The following is a 24,046-nucleotide window of genomic DNA, read 5'->3' as shown; positions in this document are numbered from 1 at the left end:
CTATAAAAGTGTTAATTTTTTTGATGTAATTCTGAAATGAAGGGCCAAGAAAATTACGAGGGAGTGTCAAGCCATGTTTAGTTGTTTTGCGAATTGTTTTTCTGTTTTGTTATTGAAAAGGAGAGGGTACCAAGTACACCACCAACTTTTTCGTTCGGTATCTTGTATGGAAAAAACCTAATACGATTGCAAGTAAACCAACTTAATGATCCTTGACAGTATGTATGTAAGGTTTATATCTATATTTATTCTCAATCAGAACGTAGGCTATGAAGTCCGTGAACCTGATTGTTAAGAAGGACGATCTCAAAAATCAATATCTAAGATCAATCAAGTCATATTCAAATATTCAAATCGAGATTCTTCCAAGTAGTAAAATTGTTATCTATCTTTCAAGATACAAATTATACAAGAAACAAATCTCGTAATCGATCACAAATATATGGACGTATCTACTAAAATTGAATATGTACTACTTGTGTAGATCTTATTATAAAGATAAACAATATGATGCGGAAAAAGGAAAAACACAAGACACTAGAAGTTTTGTTAACGAGGAAACCGCAATAGCAGAAAAACCTCGGGACCTCGTCCTAATTTGAACACCAAACTGTATTAAGCCGCTATGGACACTATCCTACTATCAGACTTCAGACTGTAATTTAGTTGAGACCTAATCCACCCTCGAAGATATTCAGTTACAGTCGCGCTCCTTATGCCTCTTGAACCTCGCAAGACCCTACGTAATTGATTCCCTTAGCTGGCGTCCTCTACAACCTAAGAGTTTCTTCAACCTAAGTGAAGAATTTTGACACCAATATGCCTCTGACAGATAAGCCTATTTGATTTCCCTTTGATTAAAGACAAGGAATGGAAATCTATTTGTAATAGAAAAAGTTAGCAAGCCTCAAAAATTTAGAACAAGTACACTCACTTAGATAAGAATCCTGGATTCTTTACCACCTCTCAAGAAAAATCTTCAACTGATCAATTAAGAATAGTTTTCAGATATCTATCTCGAGGAATCACGAAGTCTGAGATGAAGAGAACTTTGCGATTGCTATCTATCTTACCTGAAAAAGATTGTGAGAACCTCGATAACAGAAAAGCAAGATGGGGATACACGAACTATCAAGGTAAAAGATAGTCGAACCTGGCTTCACGAATCCCCAAAGAGAAGTATTTTAGTCATAGACCTAAATATGTATCTAAGAGGAAACCTAGGTCAATAAAGAACGACTCTAACTATCAACTAGGATACAAAATGCCAGGGATTGATTTTTCCAGTTGAAAGAGCATCTCTGTTTATAGTTTTCCAGGATTGAGGGTTGCTTAGAACTCAACCTAAGATAACTTGCAATTCAAGCAAAACACTTTCTCTGTTTAGATGAAACTCTGATTAGGGTTTCATGCAAGAAATGTAAGAAGTTTAGCTTGAAATCACATAAAATAATATGTATACAGTGGTCCAGGTACGTGAAACGTGTATAATGATAGTTCTTGGCAGATATTCTTTATGAACTAATAAGAAATTTGATGTTCATTTAAACACTTAAGAATTTAATCATGATACACATACACAAGTGTTTTGGTGGTCAATGATATCTTAGAGGTTTTTATGAGATTCATATCAATGCTAAACATATTTAAAAATATAAGTCTTTGAGTATCTGCTAAAATCCACTGGGGCCGTCGGTGAAACGGCTCGTGAATCGTAAGGAAAGTTCACGAGTCAGGGTGCTACGGTTCGTGAACCGGTTTCGCCAACCCTACTCGACTCGAGAACTCAGATGAACACGGTTCGTGAACCGGGTTCACCAACTGTTAGCCTTTTACACAAACATGAAAAATTCAGATCACCACGGTGCGTGAACTATCCCCAACTGAACTTGAGATTTGTGAATTGGGTTTGCCAACCTTACCTGTATTTCTGAAATTCAGATATCTATGGCTTGCGAAGTGGTTCGCCAACCTACCCTAAGCCAAAATATCAGAAGTATCGAATTTCTCTCTTTTGATGTTTGAAACATTCGCAAATGATAAAATCATTTGCTTGGGAAATTTTCAATTGATCCATAAATTAATTCTTGAACAATAAATTGCTTTAAACTAATATTGTTAAGGATCTTTGAACATCCAATGCTTGAATCATATTTCGAGATTTTTAACAAACAAGCTTGGCTCGGAGTTTCTTCTTTGCAATAAATCTAATATAAGTCATACGACATAGTCTCAAAAGATAGAATGGAAATATAGTGAGTAAAATAGAATGGTCCAGTCTTCACATACCTGATTGATGAAGTTCTCCAAATTTGTTTGTCGATCTTCAATTTTCGAGGGTGATGTTTGTTACTCAACTACCAAATTCTAACCTAGTCTGAAACTTTACTTAGTAGACTAAAAATCAAGATATAGTTTTGTTCAACTAACATAGACACAAGATAACAAAACTTGTGAGTTCAACCGAGCACTACGCTAACAGTTATGAGTAGAGACCATATTGGAACACTTAGTTTACTCGCTAAAGAGATTAGGAAATATGGGAACTCCATTTTTATTTCTATGAATATGTCACAGGATGTCATTCGGAATGCAAGACAGTGTTATCAGTCTTACAAACTGAGAAAACTGTTATATGTCTGAAGCTGTATTACATGTACTTGTACACGTAGCGAAGTATTTATATATCGACTTTCAGATTTGTGTGATATGCATATTCGTATATACATCATGGGAAAATCTGTTTGTTTCGTGATCCGGATAGGTATGCATATTTGTATGCAAACCATTTTGGAACTGTGGTAAGGGAACCGGGTTAAGTTAATCAAACCGGTATGCGAGCCAATACTTTTATATGTTCTAGAACCAGTTTAATACCCAAAACGATACGTGAACTGAAAAAGTTATGTGAACTCTAGAACAGGTAAAAGTCTTAAGTTGCAAACCGGTACGTGAACTGAAAAAGTTCTGCCAACTTCGGAACTTTGAGTTGCACCTAAGTTTGCAAACTGGTACGTGAACTGAATAAGTTTTGTCAACTTCGAAACTCGGTTATTGCTTATGAGTTTGCAAACTGGTTTGTGTACTGTGACTCAGCCGACTCACGAACGACTCGAGCAATTGTACCTTGTATATTTACCAACTATGTCGATTATGATTCAATTGCAATTAAATTATTTCTACGAAATGATTTGCATTTGATCAATTCTCTAATTAACATTAGACTCGTTTGGTCACATGATTGTGACTCAAGATGAATTTCTTAGTGAACATGAAAATGAGTGTTAAGCTTTTAAAGTTCAAATCGACTAGTTTCGGCTAACCAAGTTGGACATAGTCTTTATACACGGTTCGGTTATGGTTTACCTAACCAGAGTGTATATCTTGTTTATGTGAATAAGATACAAAACTTTCATCTAACGGTGAATATTGTTTGCTTGGTTCCAAAAGCTATCTTAGATTGAACCTAACACAACCTAGGCTTTGAATTCTATATAAGGGGAACTCTAGGCAACTGGGATTTTTGAATCCTGACACTACATTTTGGTATGTCCTAGTTGTATCTAGAGTCGTCCTCTCCAGAAACCCTTTTAGGGTTTAGTGACTACAAAGAATTCATTTGTGAAGCCAGATCCAGTTATTTTTTATCTTGATAACTCGAGTATCCTGATCTTGATTGTTTGTAGATCTTTCTCCAACGATCAAGATAGATAGTAATCATCAAAGTTCTCTTCGTATCAGACTTTGTTGATTCCGCAAGTTTTATACTTGTGAGGTGAATAATAATCTAGGTTGCACTTCGGGTTGCATAAGTCCGGATTTTGAGGATAGCCAGACTTTTGTCAAGTTGCTATCGATTTCCATCACATGTATCTTTCGTTTGATCTGATCATCCATTTAGATCGTAAATCAGGAAATCAATCATAGGCTTAATGTGTGGGAGGCAGATTTGGTTTAAGGTCTTCAATTGATTTGAAGCAACTCTTAGTTGGTGTGAGACCGTCTAAGGGAATCAATTGTGGGCAGAGTCTTGCTGGGATTCAAGAGGCGTAAGGAGCACAACTGTACTTGAATCAATGGAGACTAAGTTCGGGATCAACTATATTCCAGGACGAAGTTAATTGGTAGTAGTCTAGTGTCTGTAGCGGCTTAATATAATTTGGTGTTCAATCTGGACTAGGTCCCGGGGTTTTTCTACATTTGCGGTTTCCTCATTAACAAAATTCTTGGAGTCTGTGTTATTTATTTTTCCGCATTATATTGTGTATCTTTATAATTGAAATATCACACATGTTGTGCGTTGATCAATCACAGTAGATAGGTCCGTCCTTGTTTGTTGGATAAGACTTGATTGATCCTTGAATACTGGTCTTTGGTACAGTCCAAAAACTCTCTTTGTAGTTAGGTTCATGGATTCAGTTCTGTAAGCGCTCTAACAACAAGAGAGAGAGAGAGATATGTATATAACTCTAGACACTTTCCTTGATTGAGTTTTAACTCTCGGAATTGTGTTGAGTTCGTCCATACAAATTGCCTACGAAAAAGTTGGAGGTGTATTTTGGTACCCCCAGTGTTTTCACAACCTACTCCTTTAGTCCTGGATGAGGTACAGTTGTACAAAGGAGGAGTAATTATATCGCGCTTTTCGCGCTGAGTTAGTTTTGGTATCCCCGGTAGGGAAATGACAAGTCTCTCCACCTGTCACACCACTGGACTTGAGGATTGTGGTCATCTCAAAAATGAAAGCCACGATGTAAACCGAAGGACAACTAGCCTCATTTTTTTCAGTATGACATGTTGCAAAGAGAGTGACACCCACTGTTATATCTCCTGGGATTTCACTTTTGAGTTAATCCCTGGAACTTTTCGTGCGCTGGGTTCACATTATCAGCATGAGGAAAAGGTGTTAAGCCATCTCCATGTCCGGATCTTTGGTTCACGAGTTCGCGGGTTGTGGCTCTCTCGATAGGAGGTAATCGGGCTTGTCATTCATCGTGCAGAGCGCATAGCCAACCAGCACGCGAGAACCAATCACCACTCCAACGTTAACACATATTGTCCACCAAGCAACAATTGTCTCGAGTAAAACTAGCAACTCAAGCCAACTAAGCCAAGGAAAGCATGTACACCAGAAACAAAGTTATTCAAGGTGAACACGCTATCCGTGCAATGATCTATCCTCATCACGGTGAAATTTTCGAAGATTATTCGGGGATTTCGGCCAAGGATACAAACTCGTTGAATATATCAGTGTAGCGCTCCTGCGTCCTAGAACAACTAAGGGCATCACAAGACCACTATTACCTCAAACTTCTGTGCCCTAAATGGCCATAGTCCCTCAAAAAACTGGCAGCGGGGGTAATTCTATGCATAGGTAGTTAGCAGGTTCAGATCTCGCTCGTTAACGAAATTAACCAGACAAATCGCTCCACCAACTAAAAAGGGATATGTACTACCACCCATATAATCAAGAAAGAGGTCTCAGTTTGTCAATCCTTACTATGTATGGACCTTGTAAGTTTCCCTATATTGAGTCAAATTAAGATGTAGGATCCGTTCCTGGTGATGTCCTTCCTTCAATTTATTTAAGTTTCAACCTTGCGACAATACTCCCCCACCCTGCCCCCACCACCCCTAGAACCCAAAAACTTTAATTTCTCACAAAGTGTTGGCGGAGTCCAAAAAGCAACATCCGCTGATCCCTGGTCGGCATTATTTATGGTTGAGACTAGGACGGTATATGATCGTCTTCGAACCCCCAACTTTTGTTCCTGATTAATGAAAACATCCTTTTTGCCAATTTTCTTTTTCAGTGTCTGTCTTTTATAAATCCAAGAATTTCACCTGTAACTATGAAATATGAATGCCCTTGAGTATCCTTATTAATCGAAACTCTGATCCCGGAAATCAACACAATAATATCGAAATCCTATGATGTTATCCCATGCTAATGTATCCAGAGCTTGGGCTTGCTTTGAGCACTCCAGTTAATTTCTTCAAAGTAACAACATTGGTGCATATCAAAGTCCCGACCAATTAAGGCTAGGAACACACCGCCGGTAGAAGGGACGAGACAATCGGTGCATACCCAAAAGCACGGATCGAACTACGAGGTTTTTAACCAACAACTTAAATTACGTTATTGGATCTGGAATTACCGCGACTGTTGGCACCAGACTTGCCCTCCAATGGATACTCGTAAAAGGGATATATATTTTACTCATTTCAACTACCAGACTCAAATAACCTGGTATTGTTTATTATCGTCACTATCTCCCCGTGTTAAGATTGCATAATTTGCACACTTTCTACCTTCTTTGGATGTGGTAACCGTTACTCAGGCTCCCTCTCTGGAATCGAACCCTAATTTTGCGTTATCCGTCACCACCATAATAGGTGTCACATGCCCATTTAATCGCCTAAAATTTTCATGGGACATGATCGGCAATGATTGTGGTTCAGTGAATCATCTTCACCCACAATCGCTCAGCCTTGCATGCTTGCATCAAAGTACGCATCTGCCTTCACTCATAAGGCATTGCACAACGGAAGTCTTTTCTTATGTCTCTCTAACTCTTCATGCCGCCATAAGCATAAGAGGTTCTGCCATGTACTTAACCAATTCTCACACAAACCAGCAACATAATGAACACAAATATATACTGCAACAAACCCATTTTATTGCACTAAAGGAAGATTACAAAACTCGTCCTTCACATGGACCAAAAATAGGCCATTCACCCTCTTGGTGAATGCCTAACTCTCTCAAACATGAGACTAACTCTCCTATATAAGTCTACTGATTTTTCCCACTCCTTAGGACTATTTATACAACAAACTCACTATCCAAAACCATGCACAACACTAGCTCACGCATGGAACATCCATGTGTCCCATCAGGTAGTTTCCTTAACCGCCAGCTTGCTTTTCTAACTGCCACCTTTTGTGTTGTCAAGCCAACAGATGCCACATCTGTTCTTGGTGGTTACGAACACTCCACATGGTTATAAACTCACTTTATAACCGTTCTATCTTGTTTCACTTCATTGGCATGCTTGCAAATCCCGTAACCAACTTGTAACCGTCACTTGAGCCGTATTGCACTACTGTTTCCGCAATACTGAACTTAGCCTTGATTTTATGCTCAGCCATCTTGGCACTGCCAACATCTTGTTCCAAGCTCATGCACGTATCATCCTTGTGCATTCATCATCAAATCCAATTCCTTAAACTCAATCTAGTTACTCATGGCGCCATATGCTTCACTTCGCCAACTTGCATGACAATAGTAATGCAACTCTTGCATTACCAACTTGTTTGCATTGTTCAAGCTTTGGCCAGCCTTGAACTAATGCCATAAAAAAACTCTTGATCTATACTTCACTCTTGCATCATCCTTGAGCTTGAACCAACTCAATTCCATGGATATGCATCGATGCCAACATCGCATGTTGCATCTGTCAACTTTGGCCATGTCTTGCCAATCCTTCAATGAATCTTCATTGTGTCGGCCAATAAGTTTCATCACTTAGCCAAATGTATTTACAATGTAGTTCTGCACTTGGACTACATTGGCCCTATGGGTTTATGCCATTCTCGACACTTGACAGTCTATACAGTAATACCGCTATTATGGCCTGTGTTGCGCTATTATAGCTTACGTTGCGCTATTATGGCTTCGCAGTGCACCATTACGGCGGAGTACTGACTTGGCCTGCAACTCTGTAACGCGTAATCATTGTGCGTCACTTGCAGTACCGTAACAGACCTCCCCCACCTAATCCGTTCAACGCCCTCGTTGAATGCAACCAAGTATACTCGTTATACTTGTTCTCTGGCCTTGTACGCTTCTGAGCCCTTCTCAGAAATCAACAAACTTTGTTTGGCCTTCATTCTTGCCAAAACTTTTATGCCTAGTACCAAATGCCATCACTTAGCTTACTTCCTTGCCATTGATCCTACTGACTTGTATTGTCGTTGTCACATTGATCAGACGTTCTAACTCCCTCTACAATCGCATATCAATACCCAAATGCAACTTGGAAATTCCTCTTGCCAACTCCCTGAATTAGACTTGAATTTCACTTGAATCATTTGTGCCTAAGTATACGCAAGCAATAATTCTTCCCAACTAATCACACTGATCATTGCCATTGTCTTATGCCTTCATTTTCCGACCTTAGTTGCACCACACAACATAACATGACTTATATAAGACTTGGCTTCAATTCTTCAATCATACGCGCCTACGCCAAATCATGCCATGCCTTAAGGCATGCACCCTATGATTTCGTACTACTCTTGATACGCGCCACAATCTATAATCTTTGCTGCACTTTGCAAACTTCAGGACTTTCACTAGATTTGGCCTTCAAATCATGTTGCAATCTTCACCTTCTTGGACTTGCATCACTTGTATGCCAAAGAACTTGCACCTTGCTGTTCTTTGCTTGCATTGTCGCAACATCATGATTGAAATGCATGACTTTGGTATAGTTTTGACTTAGGATACCCCTGACATCAGACCGTCTTTTTAGACCAGGCATATTCTTCACGCGCCTTTGAAACCAGCACTTTAAGCATCACTTTCTCTTTCAAACTGCTACGCTTTAATGTGTCGGAAAAACAACACCATGTTCTTCCAAACAATGAGTTACTCAAACTCATTTACTTGATGGACTTACATCTTCATTCTTGCTGCGTTACTCCATGCTATTGCTGCCATATGTCATTACACTTCCACATAACTCTCAACAGCAAACTCGACTATGCCACCAACTCTATTTGCTTCTTTCACTTTCAACGTCTTCTATTGCATATTTTGGCTTAATATGCTATGTAGCATCTTCCACCCGAACTAGCTTTACTTTGAACGAAAGAGGCAAGATCTTTTACTTCAAATACCCTCATTCACTATTACCTTACATAGACAGACTTCATTCTAACACCAAGGTCCACTCGACCCAAACTGAAAGTATACTCAAACTTGAGCAAATACTCACGCCAACTTATTGCAACTTTTAAGACCTAACAAGTCTTGCAATACTGACTCCATCTTCGCTTCTAAGCAACAAAGGAAGCGAGACAACACCTACTGTCCCCAATGTAGCAATTCATTTTGCCACATGCACTCTCCCAACTATCAACGTTCTTATGCAACTCCCATAACGAAGCACAATATAATTCACAATTAGTTGAATACTCCTTATAGACTGATGCTATCATTTTGCTTTAGCTTTCATGAAGATTTCTTCAATAATGGCCACATTCCATGTTTATGTATCACCACCACTTTGTCCTTCTTTCCCGCATCCACAATTTGGCTAACTTGCATCTCCTACCGCATCATGCATTCTGTCCATGCCCAAATCTCATTTGGCGCATGCTACGGCTGCATACATGCTATGCCAATTAGCACCCAAATCTTGACACAAACTTGTGCACCTTTGCACAACTGGAACAGACTTAACTTGGTGATTCTGAGTATCACCATAGATCTCAGCAAAGTCATATCACTCAATGACTTCCGCGGATAAACACTTTGGACAGATTTAACAAGGCCATAATCCTTGCAAATAAGGCGCCTCTGCCTACGTTCCATGAAGCAAGAATGTCGCATTCTTTTTCAAGCTTGGAACTCATTTTTACTGCCCATGCACAACTGGAAACTCTTGTCTTTCTTCTTCCCCAAAATCAGCTTTGTAGCAATATGATTTGTAGTTGACAAGAACATACGCTTGTGGTTATGATCAAATGTAGGTCTTTGGACACTCTTGTCCAAGCATACTGATCCCACTTAAAAACCAGGTGCAAACACACTCCTTGTGTGCATCTAGCATCAACGAAGAACTCTTTGCAAACACAAGACCGTGGTGTATCGGTTGTCCCCTAACTTGCGCTTCTGTCTTCAGCCTTTCCATAAGCTTTATGCTAGGTAAGAATTGGCCTTCCAATTATCCTTTTATGGCATAATATTGCCACAAAAATGCTGATTCACAATCAGACTTTGAATTACCACCAAGGTACATGCATTCAAGAGAGATAACTTTAACCTTCCGATCAACTAGCTATGATGAAAACACCTTCAATCTATCACATAGACATGTTCTTCATATACTTTGCCCCTGCAAAGGCCAACAACTTCTTTGTATTCAGGAATTTCCCCTAAAATTCCCAGTACCACATGTAATGTACTCATTACTGATAACACTACGAAAGAATGCATTCCAAATGCATAATCTCCGCATACTTGTGAGAAACATGGACTTTAACACGTGACTTGCACCATAGAAGTCAGCATACTCCTTAGTTTTGTCATGCCATCACTTGAAAACCCGGTTTTCAATGATTCTTGCGTGTTCGTCTAACACTTTGGGATGGAATTTTGACACCTTTGTCATAAACTTTCATGGCCTGCTTCTACTTCAAGCTTCAAGTTCATACTAGTGAAACCCAAACAATTCTTCACTGAATTTGACAAACAAATGACATTAACTTGAGTAAAAGAGAGAAAAATCAGCAATTATGTCCCCTAACACAACTCTGATACCGGCTGTCACATGCCCATTTAATCGCCTAAAATTTTCATGGGACATGACCGGTAATGATTGTGGTTCAGTGAATCATCTTCACCCACAATCACTCAGCCTTGCATACTTGCATCAAAGTACGCATCTGCCTTCACTCATAAGGCATTGCACAATGAAAGTCTTTTCTTCTTTCTCTCTAACTCTTAATGCCCCCATAAGCATAAGAGGTTCTGCCATGTACTTAACCAATTCTCACATAAACTAGAAACATAATGAACACAAAGATATACTGCAACAAACCCATTTTATTGCACTAAAGGAAGATTACAAAACTCGTCCTTCACATAGACCCAAAACAGGCCATTCACCCTCTTGGTGAATGCTTAACTCTCTCAAACATGAGACTAACTCTCCTATGTAAGCCTACTGATTTTTACCACTCCTTAGGACTATTTATACAACAAACTCACTAGCCAAAACCGTGCACAACACTTGCACACGCATGGAACAGCCATGTGTCCCATCACGTAGTTTCCTTAACTGCCAGCTTGCTTTTCCAACTGCCACCTTTTGTGTTGTCAAGCCAACAGATGTCACATATGTTCTTGGTGGTTATGAACACTCCACATGGTTATAAACTCACTTTATAACCGTTCTATCTTGTCTCACTTCATTGGCATGCTTGCAAAGCCCGTAACCAACTTGTAACCGTCACTTGAGCCGTATTGCACTACTGTTTGCGCAATACTGAACTTAGCCTTGATTCTTTGCTCATCCATCTTGGCACTGCCAACATCTTGCTCCAAGCTCATGCACGTATCATCCTTGTGCATTCATCATCAAAGCCAATTCCTTAAACTCACTCTAGTTACTCATGGCGCCATATGCTTCACTTCGCCAACTTGCATGACAATAGTAATGCAACTCTTGCATGAAAATAATAATGCAACTCTTGATCTAATGCCGTAGACCAACTTGTTTGTATTGTTCAAGCTTTGGCCAGCCTTGAACTAATGCCATAGACCAACTCTTGATCTATACTTCACTCTTGCATCATCCTTGAGATTGGGCCAACTCAATTCCATGGATATGCATCGATGCCAACATCGCATGTTGCATATGTCAACTTTAGCCATGTCTTGCCAATCCTTCAATGAAGCTTCATTGTGTCAGCCAATAAGCTTCATCACTTAGCCAAATGTATTTACAATGTAGTGCTGCACTTGCACTACATTGGCCCTGTGGGTTTATGCATTCTCGACACTTGACAGTCTATACAGTAATACCGCTATTATGGCTTGTGTTGCGCTATTATAGCTTACGTTGCGCTATTATGGCTTCGCATTGCACCATTACGGCGGATTACTGACTTGGCCTGCAACTCTGTAACACTTAATCATTGTGCGTCATTTGCAGTACCGTAACAGTAGGTCACTATCCTACCATCGGAAGTTGATATCACAGAAATATGAATGGTGTGCACCTAGTACAAAGTCCGTGTGATCCGTCAAGTTATCATGCTTTGTTTGTAACAGACAAAGCCCATCTCGACCTTTAACTAAGTAATGCATCCTTTTCACAAGGCGGGGCTCGTTGCATGTACTAGCTCTAGAATTACTATGGTTATCCAAGTAGCAAGTCCCATCAAACAAATTAATGAGCCATTCGCATTTCCATAGTCTAAATTTGTTCACATAGCTTAATCTTTGAGACAAGCATAATGACAACTAGCACGATCAACCAGGTAGCATTCCTCAGTGGCATCTCCAGAATACCATCGTCAAAATTTCAACGTTCATCAGGCGGAAAGTGACAAACAATAGATTTTGGAAATCATTTTTCTAGGGCTTAGGAAAGACTCCGAACACCCGACAAAATCATCAGCATCCAAGGGAATAAGAAAATTTCGCACCATGAAATCGGAATAAAAAATATCTCCAAGCCATGAAAACACATGACCTAAGTGGGGCACCATCTTCACTCCACCCAGGAGCAGGGGAGAGGCAATATAAACGAAGGACAAAATCGATACCTTCTTGATAAGTAAGCAACCAAATGAGTCTTTCCTGAAAAAAAAACTTAAGACTGGACTAAAGAGGTAATCAGGCTTTCCATTTACAGCGCAGAGGAAAACCAACCAGCACTGAATAACCAAAATCACTTGTATGCCGACACGTTTTCCTCGTTACCATCCCCATGAAATCTCATTTTATTTTAGTTCTCAGTGTAACATAATTTCTCGAGGTTTGGCTTGTTCACTTCAGCATTCTTGTGACCTTGGTCTAAGAGAATGCAACATGGACGGCTTGTGGCAACATATAAGACCACACAAAAACGCATCTCTAGCATTGGATCCCTTTTTGCTTGAACAGTGGAGAAATGTGGGGCAATGGAGATTAGATCCAACGAGTCTAGGTACTTAAACGAAGAAATTAGCATACTCAAAGAAGATAATTAAGGATGATGATAGTTAAAGAACAGTATACCCATATCATAAATCGAAAAATCAAAGTATAAAAATTTGGTGCAGAAGTTTAATGCTTTTGCTGGTTTTTGGGTCCTGCTTTTGTCTTGTTTTGAGGGAGCTTGAGTACCACCAATGGCAACACAGTTATTGAGAAGAAAGAACCTCACATAGTTCCAAAGAAACAGACCCAACAGAATCTCATGGAGTATCTCTTTCTCTTCATTTCATGGGCCCCATTCATACATCACCCTCATACGGGGGGCTTCAAAGTAATATACACCATGCATTTTGTAGCTCTCTATGAAAACCCCATTTCCGTGTAACAAGAAGAAGAGATCATTCTCCAATATGTGTGCATGCTTAACAAACCAACACACACAAACTAAGAATGTTTTAGCAAAACCCTGATTTCTTGTTAAACAGTTTTCAAAATTATCATACTTGTTTGAGTAATATTTTAAAAAAAAATCATCTTAAATACCTAACTATCTAATTGTTTTACGTCATGTGATATGAACTCTTCTAACTATATACCTAACTTTAATCAATGAAGATATCTGTTGTTAACAAATTTTTTGTTTTATTATGTAAAAAGTTTGATAATAGACATCTTATTTTTTAAGTAATATAACCAAGTGTTCTTTTAAGAAAATCATTAACCGAAAAATAACGATAAGCACTTGGTTTGTTGTTTATACGTGCATTACACGGCTAGTGCACGTAAGATTTAGTAATATGTCACTAATGTATCGGTGTGGTTACGTTACATAATTTGACTTAAAATGACAAAGGAAGATGCTTTTGAAACTTATGTATCAGGAAAAAGATGTAAGATTGACCAATTTACTTGGGTACTGAATTTTGTATAAGACAAAACGTTATTTATTTTTGGAATAATGGTTACCGAATTCTGTATAAAACAAAACATTATTTACCGAGTTCTGTACCCGTTATTAGCATCGAAGAAAAAAATGGTGGTTAAGAAAAGGGTTGAACTTGAAGTTCATTATGTAAGAGATCATATAATGGATCAATTTCTTTTGTGTGTTTGGGGATTGAGATTGAAATGATGGGAGCTTGAAATGACAAGAAACTAGCTAGATAGACCCTTGGCTTTGGCTAGAATCAGTCAATCAAACCCTCCACTCCATATTGAGGTGGTAAGCAAAAGCAACCACTTGCAAAACCCAATGATGTGAGAGGAGGAACACGTGAGAAGTAGTAGAAATGAATGAGAAAGAAAGAAACAAGTTTCCTTGATTTGGCCAAAGGTGAAGAAGATTGCATGATGAGATGAATATTATTCTCCATTGTTAGAAATGCATTAACTTCATACGCTTCAAAACTCTAAAATCTCTTGTCTTTATCTCATAATAATAATCACCAATATGATAAATCTCCTTATAGTAAAACCATGACTTTGTTAATAGTCCCTCACAAATATAAAACACAACAAAGAAGAAAAAAGGAAAATTACACTTCCCAAACTATGCCCAATTGTAGAATGGAGTCTAGTAATGTAGACTTATAGGTTTGCGGTAATCATCTAATAAACAAAGGAATAACCAACCTATATTCAAAAGTCTCAATCAATAATACTCATTGGATCAAGATCAATAACTAACTATCAATATTTGTTGAATACAAGAAACTTGTACTTTGTTTATTCATTAATTAGCTTACTTAAATTGTATCCAATATGGTTAACTATCTCCTTCTATTCTAGTAAACTTCTTTCTCCTAAGATGCGAAGCTCCTAAACAATAAAGGTGCCCTTAAAACAACTTTAGCATGTAATGACTACGGGTCCGGGTCTTCGTCCAACATGACATTCTTGAACACTCTGTAATACAGATATTTGTCAAGTTATTGGCTGATGACACCGGTGCTTAGAGTTCGAAATTCCGTCAGCACCAAAATTTTTACCGATAAAAAAATATATTTCTTAAACACTCCTGATATATTGATTCACCGGAAATATGTGCCAGATTATCATTTTGTATTGCCAAATTATAATACAAATTCTCCTATGTTATGGCAAGTTAATCCCGCTTAATATGATTGTTATTCTTTTTCTTTTTTTTTTGGGTGTGACAGATTTTTGTGAGTTGGTTTAGGTAGGTTTCATTTTCCCATACTAGTAAGGAGATTCAAATCTTTTTATTTGACCGGACTTTTGATCTTTTGCAGTAAATAAATGAAGGGTGGTGGTAGTACCATTCTCTTGCTAGATTTCTGACTCCCCAATTAAATGAAAACGTCTGGATTTGGGTTATCCAGTAGGGTGAAAAATAAACTTACATTTCTGGTGTAAAATGTAAATTGAATGTTTTTTTACTTGGATAAGAATTTAGGAAAAGAGGAAATGCAGGCTAAGGACATTCCTTACAGGGAAATATGCAATTCCTTTTTATTACAGTATGTTTCTTGGTTTCTTGTTACAACAAGCAAACATTACAGATGAACAGGGTCTTCATTGGAGTACTAGTTATCAACATTTTCATTATTCACTATCACCTTTTGAGTACACCCCCTTTGAGTGGAGTCATGACCATGAAAAACCTTAAAAACAAGAAATGCATTTCCACAAATAGTTATAAAGCACAGTAACTAAACACAATACAGCTTCAATATCTATCAAAATTACAAGAAATTGGTGAAAATTGGAGGACCCCACAATTTGATGGGTTCCAACTAATCACCATGAAAGGTCTAAGGTTTTTTACTGCTCTTCTTAACCATGGGCAGGTAAAGAATCAAACAGAGATTTATTTTTTTTCAAACTTGAAATTTCTGTTTGAAGATGAAGTCACACAAGCAAACAGACAGTGCAGCAGAAACTAGAGTATATATAGACTTCTGTTTTTGGTTCTTCTTCTTACACACTTACACACCCACACGAGCAATAAAGTGATGACATACACCCACACGTGTACTACCCCAAGTTAAAAAAAAGTGAAAAAATAAGACTGTTCCCAACTGTGTAAAGAATAGAAACAAAATGCTACTATAAGTTGGACGGACGGACCCCATTATATGAATTGACATGAAAGCAGTAGTAGTACTGGTCTGAGTCTCCCTCCCCATTGTCAGCAATTCTCCCACTAGATCCAATCCAATTAGCTTTCAAAAAAAAATATTATAGATCATGCATCATATATAGACGTCAGAGTCAGTCAGGGTGGTGAACTTTTTCTCTCAAACAGAGAAGAAGTCGTGTGGGTTTCTGTTAAAACACTTTTGCTGTTTCAATAAGCATTTCCATTTACTTGCAACATCTCTTTTTCTTTCTCCTCCTGTGACTGACTCTTGTATTAATTCAAGAGAAAAATTATTCACATTTATAAAAATCATCATCAGATCAGTCTTTTCTTTTGTACATGCAACAACATGACATTGCAGAAACAGTTCAACACTGCTGCTATAATCTATCATCACCAAGTATATCAAGATATGAACAACAACAGCAACAACAAGTATAATACTCCTGCTGCTGCTACTACTACGGAGAACTGTAACTCAACTTCTTTTGCTCCATCAATGGGTTTGTTTGCAGAGATTAGTTCTTTATCTATTAATCCAAATGGGTTTTCTTCAAAAGATAGTAAATACATATGTCCTATGAATAATTTAGAAATGGTTAGTAAGAAAACTTCTTGTATGGGAATTCCTTTTTTAACCAACAGCAACAACAGTTTAGTAGATCAGCTTCATCTTAATCACAATGAGAAATGTGCTAGTGGTGGGAAAGGCTCTGATTTCAGTGATGGTTTTGAAGGAAATAATGGTATGAATATGGATCAAGATAACAGTAACAGTAATTTAATCAATGAAGAAAACCCATATGACAGTATTTCAGTAAATGGTAAAGAAATAGATGGTGGGCAATCAAAGCTCTGTGCCAGAGGACATTGGAGACCTGCAGAAGACAGCAAACTCAAGGAACTTGTTGCTCTTTATGGTCCTCAGAATTGGAACCTAATTGCAGAGAAGCTGGAGGGAAGATCAGGTAACATAGAGAAAAAGTTAGAATGTGTTTCACTTTCTCTAGTCTCATTAAAGCTTGTTTTTTTGGTCTTAAAAAATGAAAACACTTTTTTTCTACTGATGTTAATTTTCTTGTTTTATGTTTTCAGGGAAGAGTTGTAGATTGAGATGGTTCAACCAGTTAGACCCAAAAATCAACAGAAGAGCATTCAGTGAAGAAGAAGAAGAAAAACTAATGTCAGCTCACAGAGTATATGGTAACAAATGGGCAATGATTGCTAGACTTTTCCCTGGAAGAACAGATAATGCAGTCAAGAATCACTGGCATGTTATAATGGCAAGAAAATTTAGAGAACAATCAAATGTATATAGAAGGAGAAAACTAAGCCAAACTGTTCACAGAAAGTTGGATGACAATTCAAGCTTAACCACTGAACAAAGCTGCTTTGATCTCAACAATGGAAGCTTCACCAGCTTATCTCCTTGCCCATTTTCAACTTCCATTAATACTGAATATATGTTTCTTGGTTCTTCAAACAACAACAACAAGATCTCTCCTGATCATCAAAGTGGCTTCTGTGGTGCAGACCAAACAACTTTTGATCCATTCACTGGTTTGTTATTTCTTCTAATGACTCTGTTTTAGTTTTTGCAGTACTTTCCTCATTGATTTTCCTTCCTCAATAATTATCTGTGGCAGTTGTTCAACTAATTTGTTCTTTCTAAGTACATATGTTTCATACCTGCTTACAGCCATAGCTGTACCTAGATTCAGTTAGAATAATGCTACTTAACTTTCTGTTTTACTTTTATTATTAATACCTTTTAATATGACTTAACTGTTGAGGCCTCTCTTTCTTTCTGTTGTGCTTAGAGTCTTTAATGCTATATTTGCAGGTTCAAGGAACCAAGATTTGACAAGGTTTTTGAGGCAAAGTTGGGAGAGGCCAAGAGATGAATCTTCCTTTTACCATCATCCTCACCACCACCACCAACAACAACAAACCTTAACTCAGATGATGACAATGCAACAATCAAATCATAGCCATCCTTCAATTTTCTCAAACTCAATGACATCAACATCTCAAGTTTCAGATATTGAAGCATCAGCATCAATTGCAGAGAACAGAGGAGGGGTCACCCATTTTGAGACCACAATTTCACCCCCATTTATAGACTTTCTTGGGGTTGGAGCAACATGAAGTTAAAAGGAAAGGGCTCAAGAAATAACCTTAAAAACAGATTATTCAAAAATGGTGGGGAAAAGAAAAAGAAAGCTTATCTTAGTCTTACATTGGAGGTAAAAAGGAAAATATTATTGTTCAGTTGGGTAGCAGAGGAAATCAGAACTAATCTCTTTTAATCATCATTTGCTCTATCTTTTCTTGCAACTCACTCACATAAAAAGAAAGAAGAAGAATTAATTTCAACATCTTTCCAACTGTTTATTTCTGGTCTTATTAGTTTCAGATCCTACTAATTTCTAGAACATGAAAAATGATCAAGCCAAAGGAAATAAGTGGAAAATGGCAAGTCCAGTTAAGGGCCTTCCAATATGTAAGTGCGGAAAATGGCAAGTCCAGTTAAGGGCCTTCCAATATGTAAGTGCCCGTATTGATTATAAGCAAGACAGTTTACATTAATGACTTCCATTAACAGAATTTATTGTATAAATTCAGTGGAAGTATGTGTGTGTGCATAAGATTACAAAAAATATTGAATTTGGGGGACCTGAGCAAGATTTCAATTGTTTTGCCAAGGTCTGTCCAATGAAGAATTATTGGTGCGGCCATTACCAGCTCAATTGTTATTCATTAGTATCATCTCCACGTCATAATCATGACTCTAAAACCTCCAACGGCAAGTTCAAGGGTTGAGAACCTAAAGCTGCTTCTAGTTCCTGCTTTGTCAATAAACTAGTTGAATGGGCAAATGCTGTCCCTGAATGAGCTCCAATTGCTTCCAGATTTGTTGGTTCTACCAAGAAACGGCTTCCAACTGAGGAAAGGTTTTCTCGATAAAAGCTGATCTGGGCATATACTCCTTCATACGACGTATAAATTCTAAATGGTTCCTTTCCTGTTACAAAATAAACCATGCAATCGAAAATGAAAACTTGCATAGAAATCTTGTTGTCAAGAATGAACTTGATCAAGATTTGAAGTATGAGTTCTACTATTTACCCAACATAAACATAAAATGCATCTTCTTCCTATCTCAAAACAACTGAAAAAGGGTTCTTAGATGTGAAGACTGAAGAATGCTGTTTAGAAATAACATTAGGTTATCTAATGCTAGACAAAGTGAGTTCTTGGCTCCTTGGAACTTTGAATATCTTTTCAATAAAATTATCCAATGCTGTTGAATCCCTTAGTGCTAGGGACTTTAAGAATGTCGCTTGCGTCTAAAACAACACTTAGGCTTCTACTGTGGGTTAATTCCAGTTGCTACTAGGGGTTAAGCACTACAAATCTAGACAATTGACACATGTAAGCCGGGGGTTAGGCCTGAACCATACTCTGCTGGCCCCTTGATATGATGCATTCTGAAACAGTCCAGAATTTCAACTTGTACAGGCTGGTCAAAAAATGAATAAATAACATTCCTAACATAGTTTTAATTTTCAAAATAGTTGCCAGTGTTGATAATGATGCTCAGTGTAGTCATGGTCATGACAGTACACTACCGTGCCTTTCAAGAAAAGTGAGACAGCAAAAAAAAAAAAAAACAATATAATGAACAATTTTTAAGATGGGAAAGAGATTAAAAAGGAAGTGAAAACATACCGATCGATACTTAGGAATACGTCTAGGTTGCTTCAAGTAGGCCATATTTTTGGTCTCATAATCCCATAAAAAGGATGTATGGTGAATCCAGCGGTTCTTGGTTATGGACTGCGCATTCCCACCAAACTTGCGGTTACCGAATACATAATCTAGATTTAAATAGCAAAGGCATCCAGTTAATGTCACATTCATTTTCTTATAAGAACTCAAAACTCAAAGAATCTATCTGTCAAAAAAGAAAAACAGTCACCAGGGAAGTAAATACTTGAAGACGGTTAGATTCAATCACCAATGCAACAAAGATAGAATGAGATATAATTATCAATTCATCATATATATACCATTCTCACGGAGATGAAAATCGCCAATTTCTTGAAGAACTTCATCATATAACAAGCCACTCCAAGACATAATTGGTTGAGGATATGGTTGCACACCAGGAACATCAATCCTATTACATATGAATGTAATAAAGATTGTGCCTTGGTCAACAATAACAGTTCCTCCCCCTGTAAACCTTTTAATAACAGGAATGCGATCTCTTATCACAGATTCAACTTCAAGAAGCTCAGCAGGTTTCCTGTAAATCAAATTATGTCATCAGTTATCTGGTCAAACTGTGCTGATCAAGTCAAAATTGTAGAATTTCAATAGCCAAGAAATCTGTAATCATTGAACTATCTAAGAATTGAAAATTAGGGGAAGAAGAAGAAACTTACCCAGAGATTCCCATGACAATTGTTGGAGAATTAGTTCCATCATTGACAATACACCAGTTTTCGGAAGAAGTTCGAAGTAGCTTTTCCTCTAGCTGTAATTGTTCTAAAATGGGAATCCCTTTAAACCTAACCAGATTCATCAACGGTAATCCAAGTTTCCTAAGTTGTACGATAGTCATTTTGAACCCTAGAAAAAAAAAATAGAGTGTTTGTTCACATTAACATTTTTAAATACGACATTTATCTTTTGTTTTCATTTTCTTTTAGATTCAAAAACATGTTTGGTAAACATTGTTATAAAAACAGTAACTTCGTGTAAATAAAAATACAAAATGTATAAACCACATATCAATGTATAATCACATTCGAGATGAATAGTGACCCTGCCTGCATATATAAGATCAAAGATGAATAGTTGGAATCTTAACACTAGCGGAGGAATCAATAAGAGTTATTAATCGCATAAATGTCCTGATATACAAGGCATCTAACAGCCAAAGGCTTCACTTTGTATACAAAAGATCTAGAAGGTAAACTTACGGTTAGCCCTTGTTAGGCCTATATGACGACATAAAGAATCCTGATATTACCCTAACATGTACTGGTATTGATGAGATTCCTGGGCTCTTAGTGGTTCTTTAAATTTTTGACAATAATTGGATTCACTAGAATTGATCTAGGTCCAGGATATGAAATGGACTCTGATTAATTGTCCAAGTAATGAAGCTCTTATACGACAGTGTCATATATAACATTTGTGAACTAGTTGAGGACTCAGGAAAGATCCATATTCCACATGTAGATAGGCATACAGGCTTTACGGATTTCACTTGCTTTCAATTCATAGATTTCAGCCTTTTAAAGAAAAGGAAAAAAAAAAAGACTGTCAAATTTGAAGTATGTAAGCTTTGATCTAATCAAGTACTTTCATAAACTAAGTGTTTCAGCCAAGAACGCTTTAATTTATCTCGTTAAGCTTTAGATATGTTATCCTGCTAGAAATACAATACTTGTGTTCCAAAATAAATGGAATGCAATACCATCTGGTACTCAAATGGGCTATAACTGTTTTTTTTTTTTTTTTTTTAAAGCCTCTAGTGTTTAGGCCTGGTTTTAAAGCTCACATCATATATTCTTGATAAAGTGAGATACTATTCTTGATTAAGCAAATGCTTTAATTAGATCAAATCACTCTAATCCTGGAGGATCCAATGCCGGGTCGGTTAACATTTGGCGCACACATCAATAAAAACACTTAAGTTCAGATCTCTGGCAAAGAATGATACTAAAGCGACTGCAACATAACTAACGGAACAACTGAGGATTAAATTACCTCATGTAGTTTAAGAAAGATACCTTATTAAGCTTTGGCCATAAGCTCTAAAACCTCTCTTGCCACGACTACACTGGATCTGTGAGCAGACGCAGATATCATGCTAAATACCTTGGCATTTCTAATTGCACAACTCATGAGACATTATTCATCAGTAAAAGTGTTCGAGAAAAATCAATCCAAAAAAAAAATCATGTTCTCAAGGACCTCTACGATATAATCAATTCATTAAAACAGTATATACATTTCCTAACCACCACAGATATGTTGCAAGAAACTATACGGGGATGAGTAATTATATCAAACAGTATGTGTGCACTCATTTGTATTTTACACTCATCCTGTATTTTTCTAACAATCATTTGATCAAACAGCTCCCTACCAAGCTCAAATTTTCTCCAATTCTTGTTCTTAAGATTATAAATGTTTTCACAATCGATATCCAATCATATATATATTCCTAGAGGATAAAAACTCAAAGAATGATAGAAAAGAAACCCACCCCCAACTCTACCTTGAACAATCCCAGCATTTCCTAAGCAATAAATCTTAGTTTTTGTCCATTAAACTTACCATAAGAACTCTTCATTGATATTAATCAAGCTTGTAATAATGGAAATCAAAATCAAAATGTCATGCTGCTCTTGCAGCTTGCGTTTACTCGATACAGCTTGACTACAACAACATAATATGACCCTTTACCTATCTTACCTGATGATTCAGAACTGGTGTTGATAATTGAGTTGAAAAAACCTAATCAAACCTGTGACTTGTATTGTTTTTAAAGCCCTGAGGCTGTGAATAATACTCGCAAGAAAGAGTGCGAAAATTCCGGCCCTTTCAGTATTTGGAACCTGATTGGGTACCTGTAAGCAGCTGCGGTCTAAATATAATTACCGTATTGACCCGAACAAATGTATATCATCCCAGATTCCCAATTTTGTTTTTCTTGAACGAATTTTTCAAACTTGTCTGAATTTGATAAGACTGCAAAATCTGACCATGGGTTTTAGATGGGTTGTTTCTTAAGAGTTTACACTCTTTTTAGTTTCATTTCCTTGAGGGTGGATATACTTTGTGATATTGTACTCCCTCCGTTACTTTTTAATAGGCCAGTTTTTATAAATAAATATTTCAAAAAAATAGGTCAGTTTTCTAATTGGGAAAGTCAAATGTTACTTTTAATTTTCTGGGACCACTTTTCTTTTAACTTTTTTTGATGACAAGTGTTATATGGACCATTTCAGTTATTTCTTTGGCTGACAAGTGTCATGGAGATCATTTCACTTCACTTCTTTTATTGACAAGTGTCTAGAGGACCACTTTCAATAATTAGTTCTCTTAATTTCCTTAATTTTCTCAAAAAAGAAATTGGCCTATTAAAAAGTAACGGAGGGAGTAATTGCAAAGGTCGTCAACTATCTCTACTGTTGTAATACGACTATGTTGATATTGAGTTGTTCGTTCAATGAGTTCGCGTGCTTAAGGGTGCACACGGTACGGTTCGGCTCGGTTTTTGCCGAGGCCGAGTACCTGTACCTCCCTAGCCTCGATTCCAAAATTTTAGACCGGTGCATGTATCTTGTACCTTAGTTCCGGTACCAATCGGTACTTTCTGTCATAATTCCAGACAGATTTTCCTGTTAGTTTTCCAGACAAATTAAGTACATGTTTTACCTGTTTTTCAATATATTAAGCAATATCTCAATCAAAGAACAAAGTAACAACTAACAAGTAGCAATAATACTAGCTATCCAAAGTGCCAAACAACCAAAGTCTTGAAAATCTGAAAAAAATAACAACTAACAAGTAGCAGTAGCACACAAACACACACACTGACCAAGACAAATAATACTACAATACAATAGTCTTAATTTTAAAGTTTTACCGTCTTAACAACTAATAACAAGTTAGTTGAAGTTGAAGTTGTAGCATTGGCGGTGAAGTGGTTGTGGAGATCTATTCCATGGCTGCACGAGTGGTGACATTATTGTTGATAGGACCCAGTATCTCTGCAAAAAAAAAGTAATAGCAAGTTAGGCTGTTAGTAACTATTACTAAAAAAAAGTAACAAGGAAAAAAAATTTGTGAATAGAATATGTTACCTTCTTCAACTACAACATTGTCATCTGGTATATAGTCACTTAGAAGATCAAGTTGTATTGGCTTCCTTAGCCAACTTTGAGTGCAAATCAATGCCTCAACTGTCCTTGTAGATAAAGAGC

The 24,046-nt window shown here is 37.3% G+C and overlaps 1 protein-coding gene and 1 pseudogene across 1 annotated transcript; one reads left to right on the top strand and one right to left on the bottom strand.

The window, feature by feature from the left end:
• The first annotated feature begins 16,128 nt into the window (after positions 1-16,128).
• LOC113281690 (transcription factor MYB105-like) lies at positions 16,129-18,568 on the top strand. The gene is made up of 3 exons (XM_026530485.1): positions 16,129-17,005; positions 17,133-17,597; positions 17,881-18,568. The coding sequence occupies exons 1-3, from the start codon at positions 16,387-16,389 to the stop codon at positions 18,183-18,185; spliced, it is 1,389 nt and encodes a 462-aa protein (XP_026386270.1). The 5' UTR covers positions 16,129-16,386; the 3' UTR covers positions 18,186-18,568.
• LOC113281691 lies at positions 18,562-22,317 on the bottom strand (annotated as a pseudogene).
• Between the last annotated feature and the right edge of the window lie 1,729 nt (positions 22,318-24,046).

The sequence above is a fragment of the Papaver somniferum genome, chromosome 5, assembly GCF_003573695.1.
Source record: "Papaver somniferum cultivar HN1 chromosome 5, ASM357369v1, whole genome shotgun sequence".
NCBI classification, from domain to species: domain Eukaryota; kingdom Viridiplantae; phylum Streptophyta; class Magnoliopsida; order Ranunculales; family Papaveraceae; genus Papaver; species Papaver somniferum.
The sequence above is the reverse complement of the archived record's forward strand: the minus strand, read 5'-3'. Positions and strand labels throughout refer to the sequence as shown.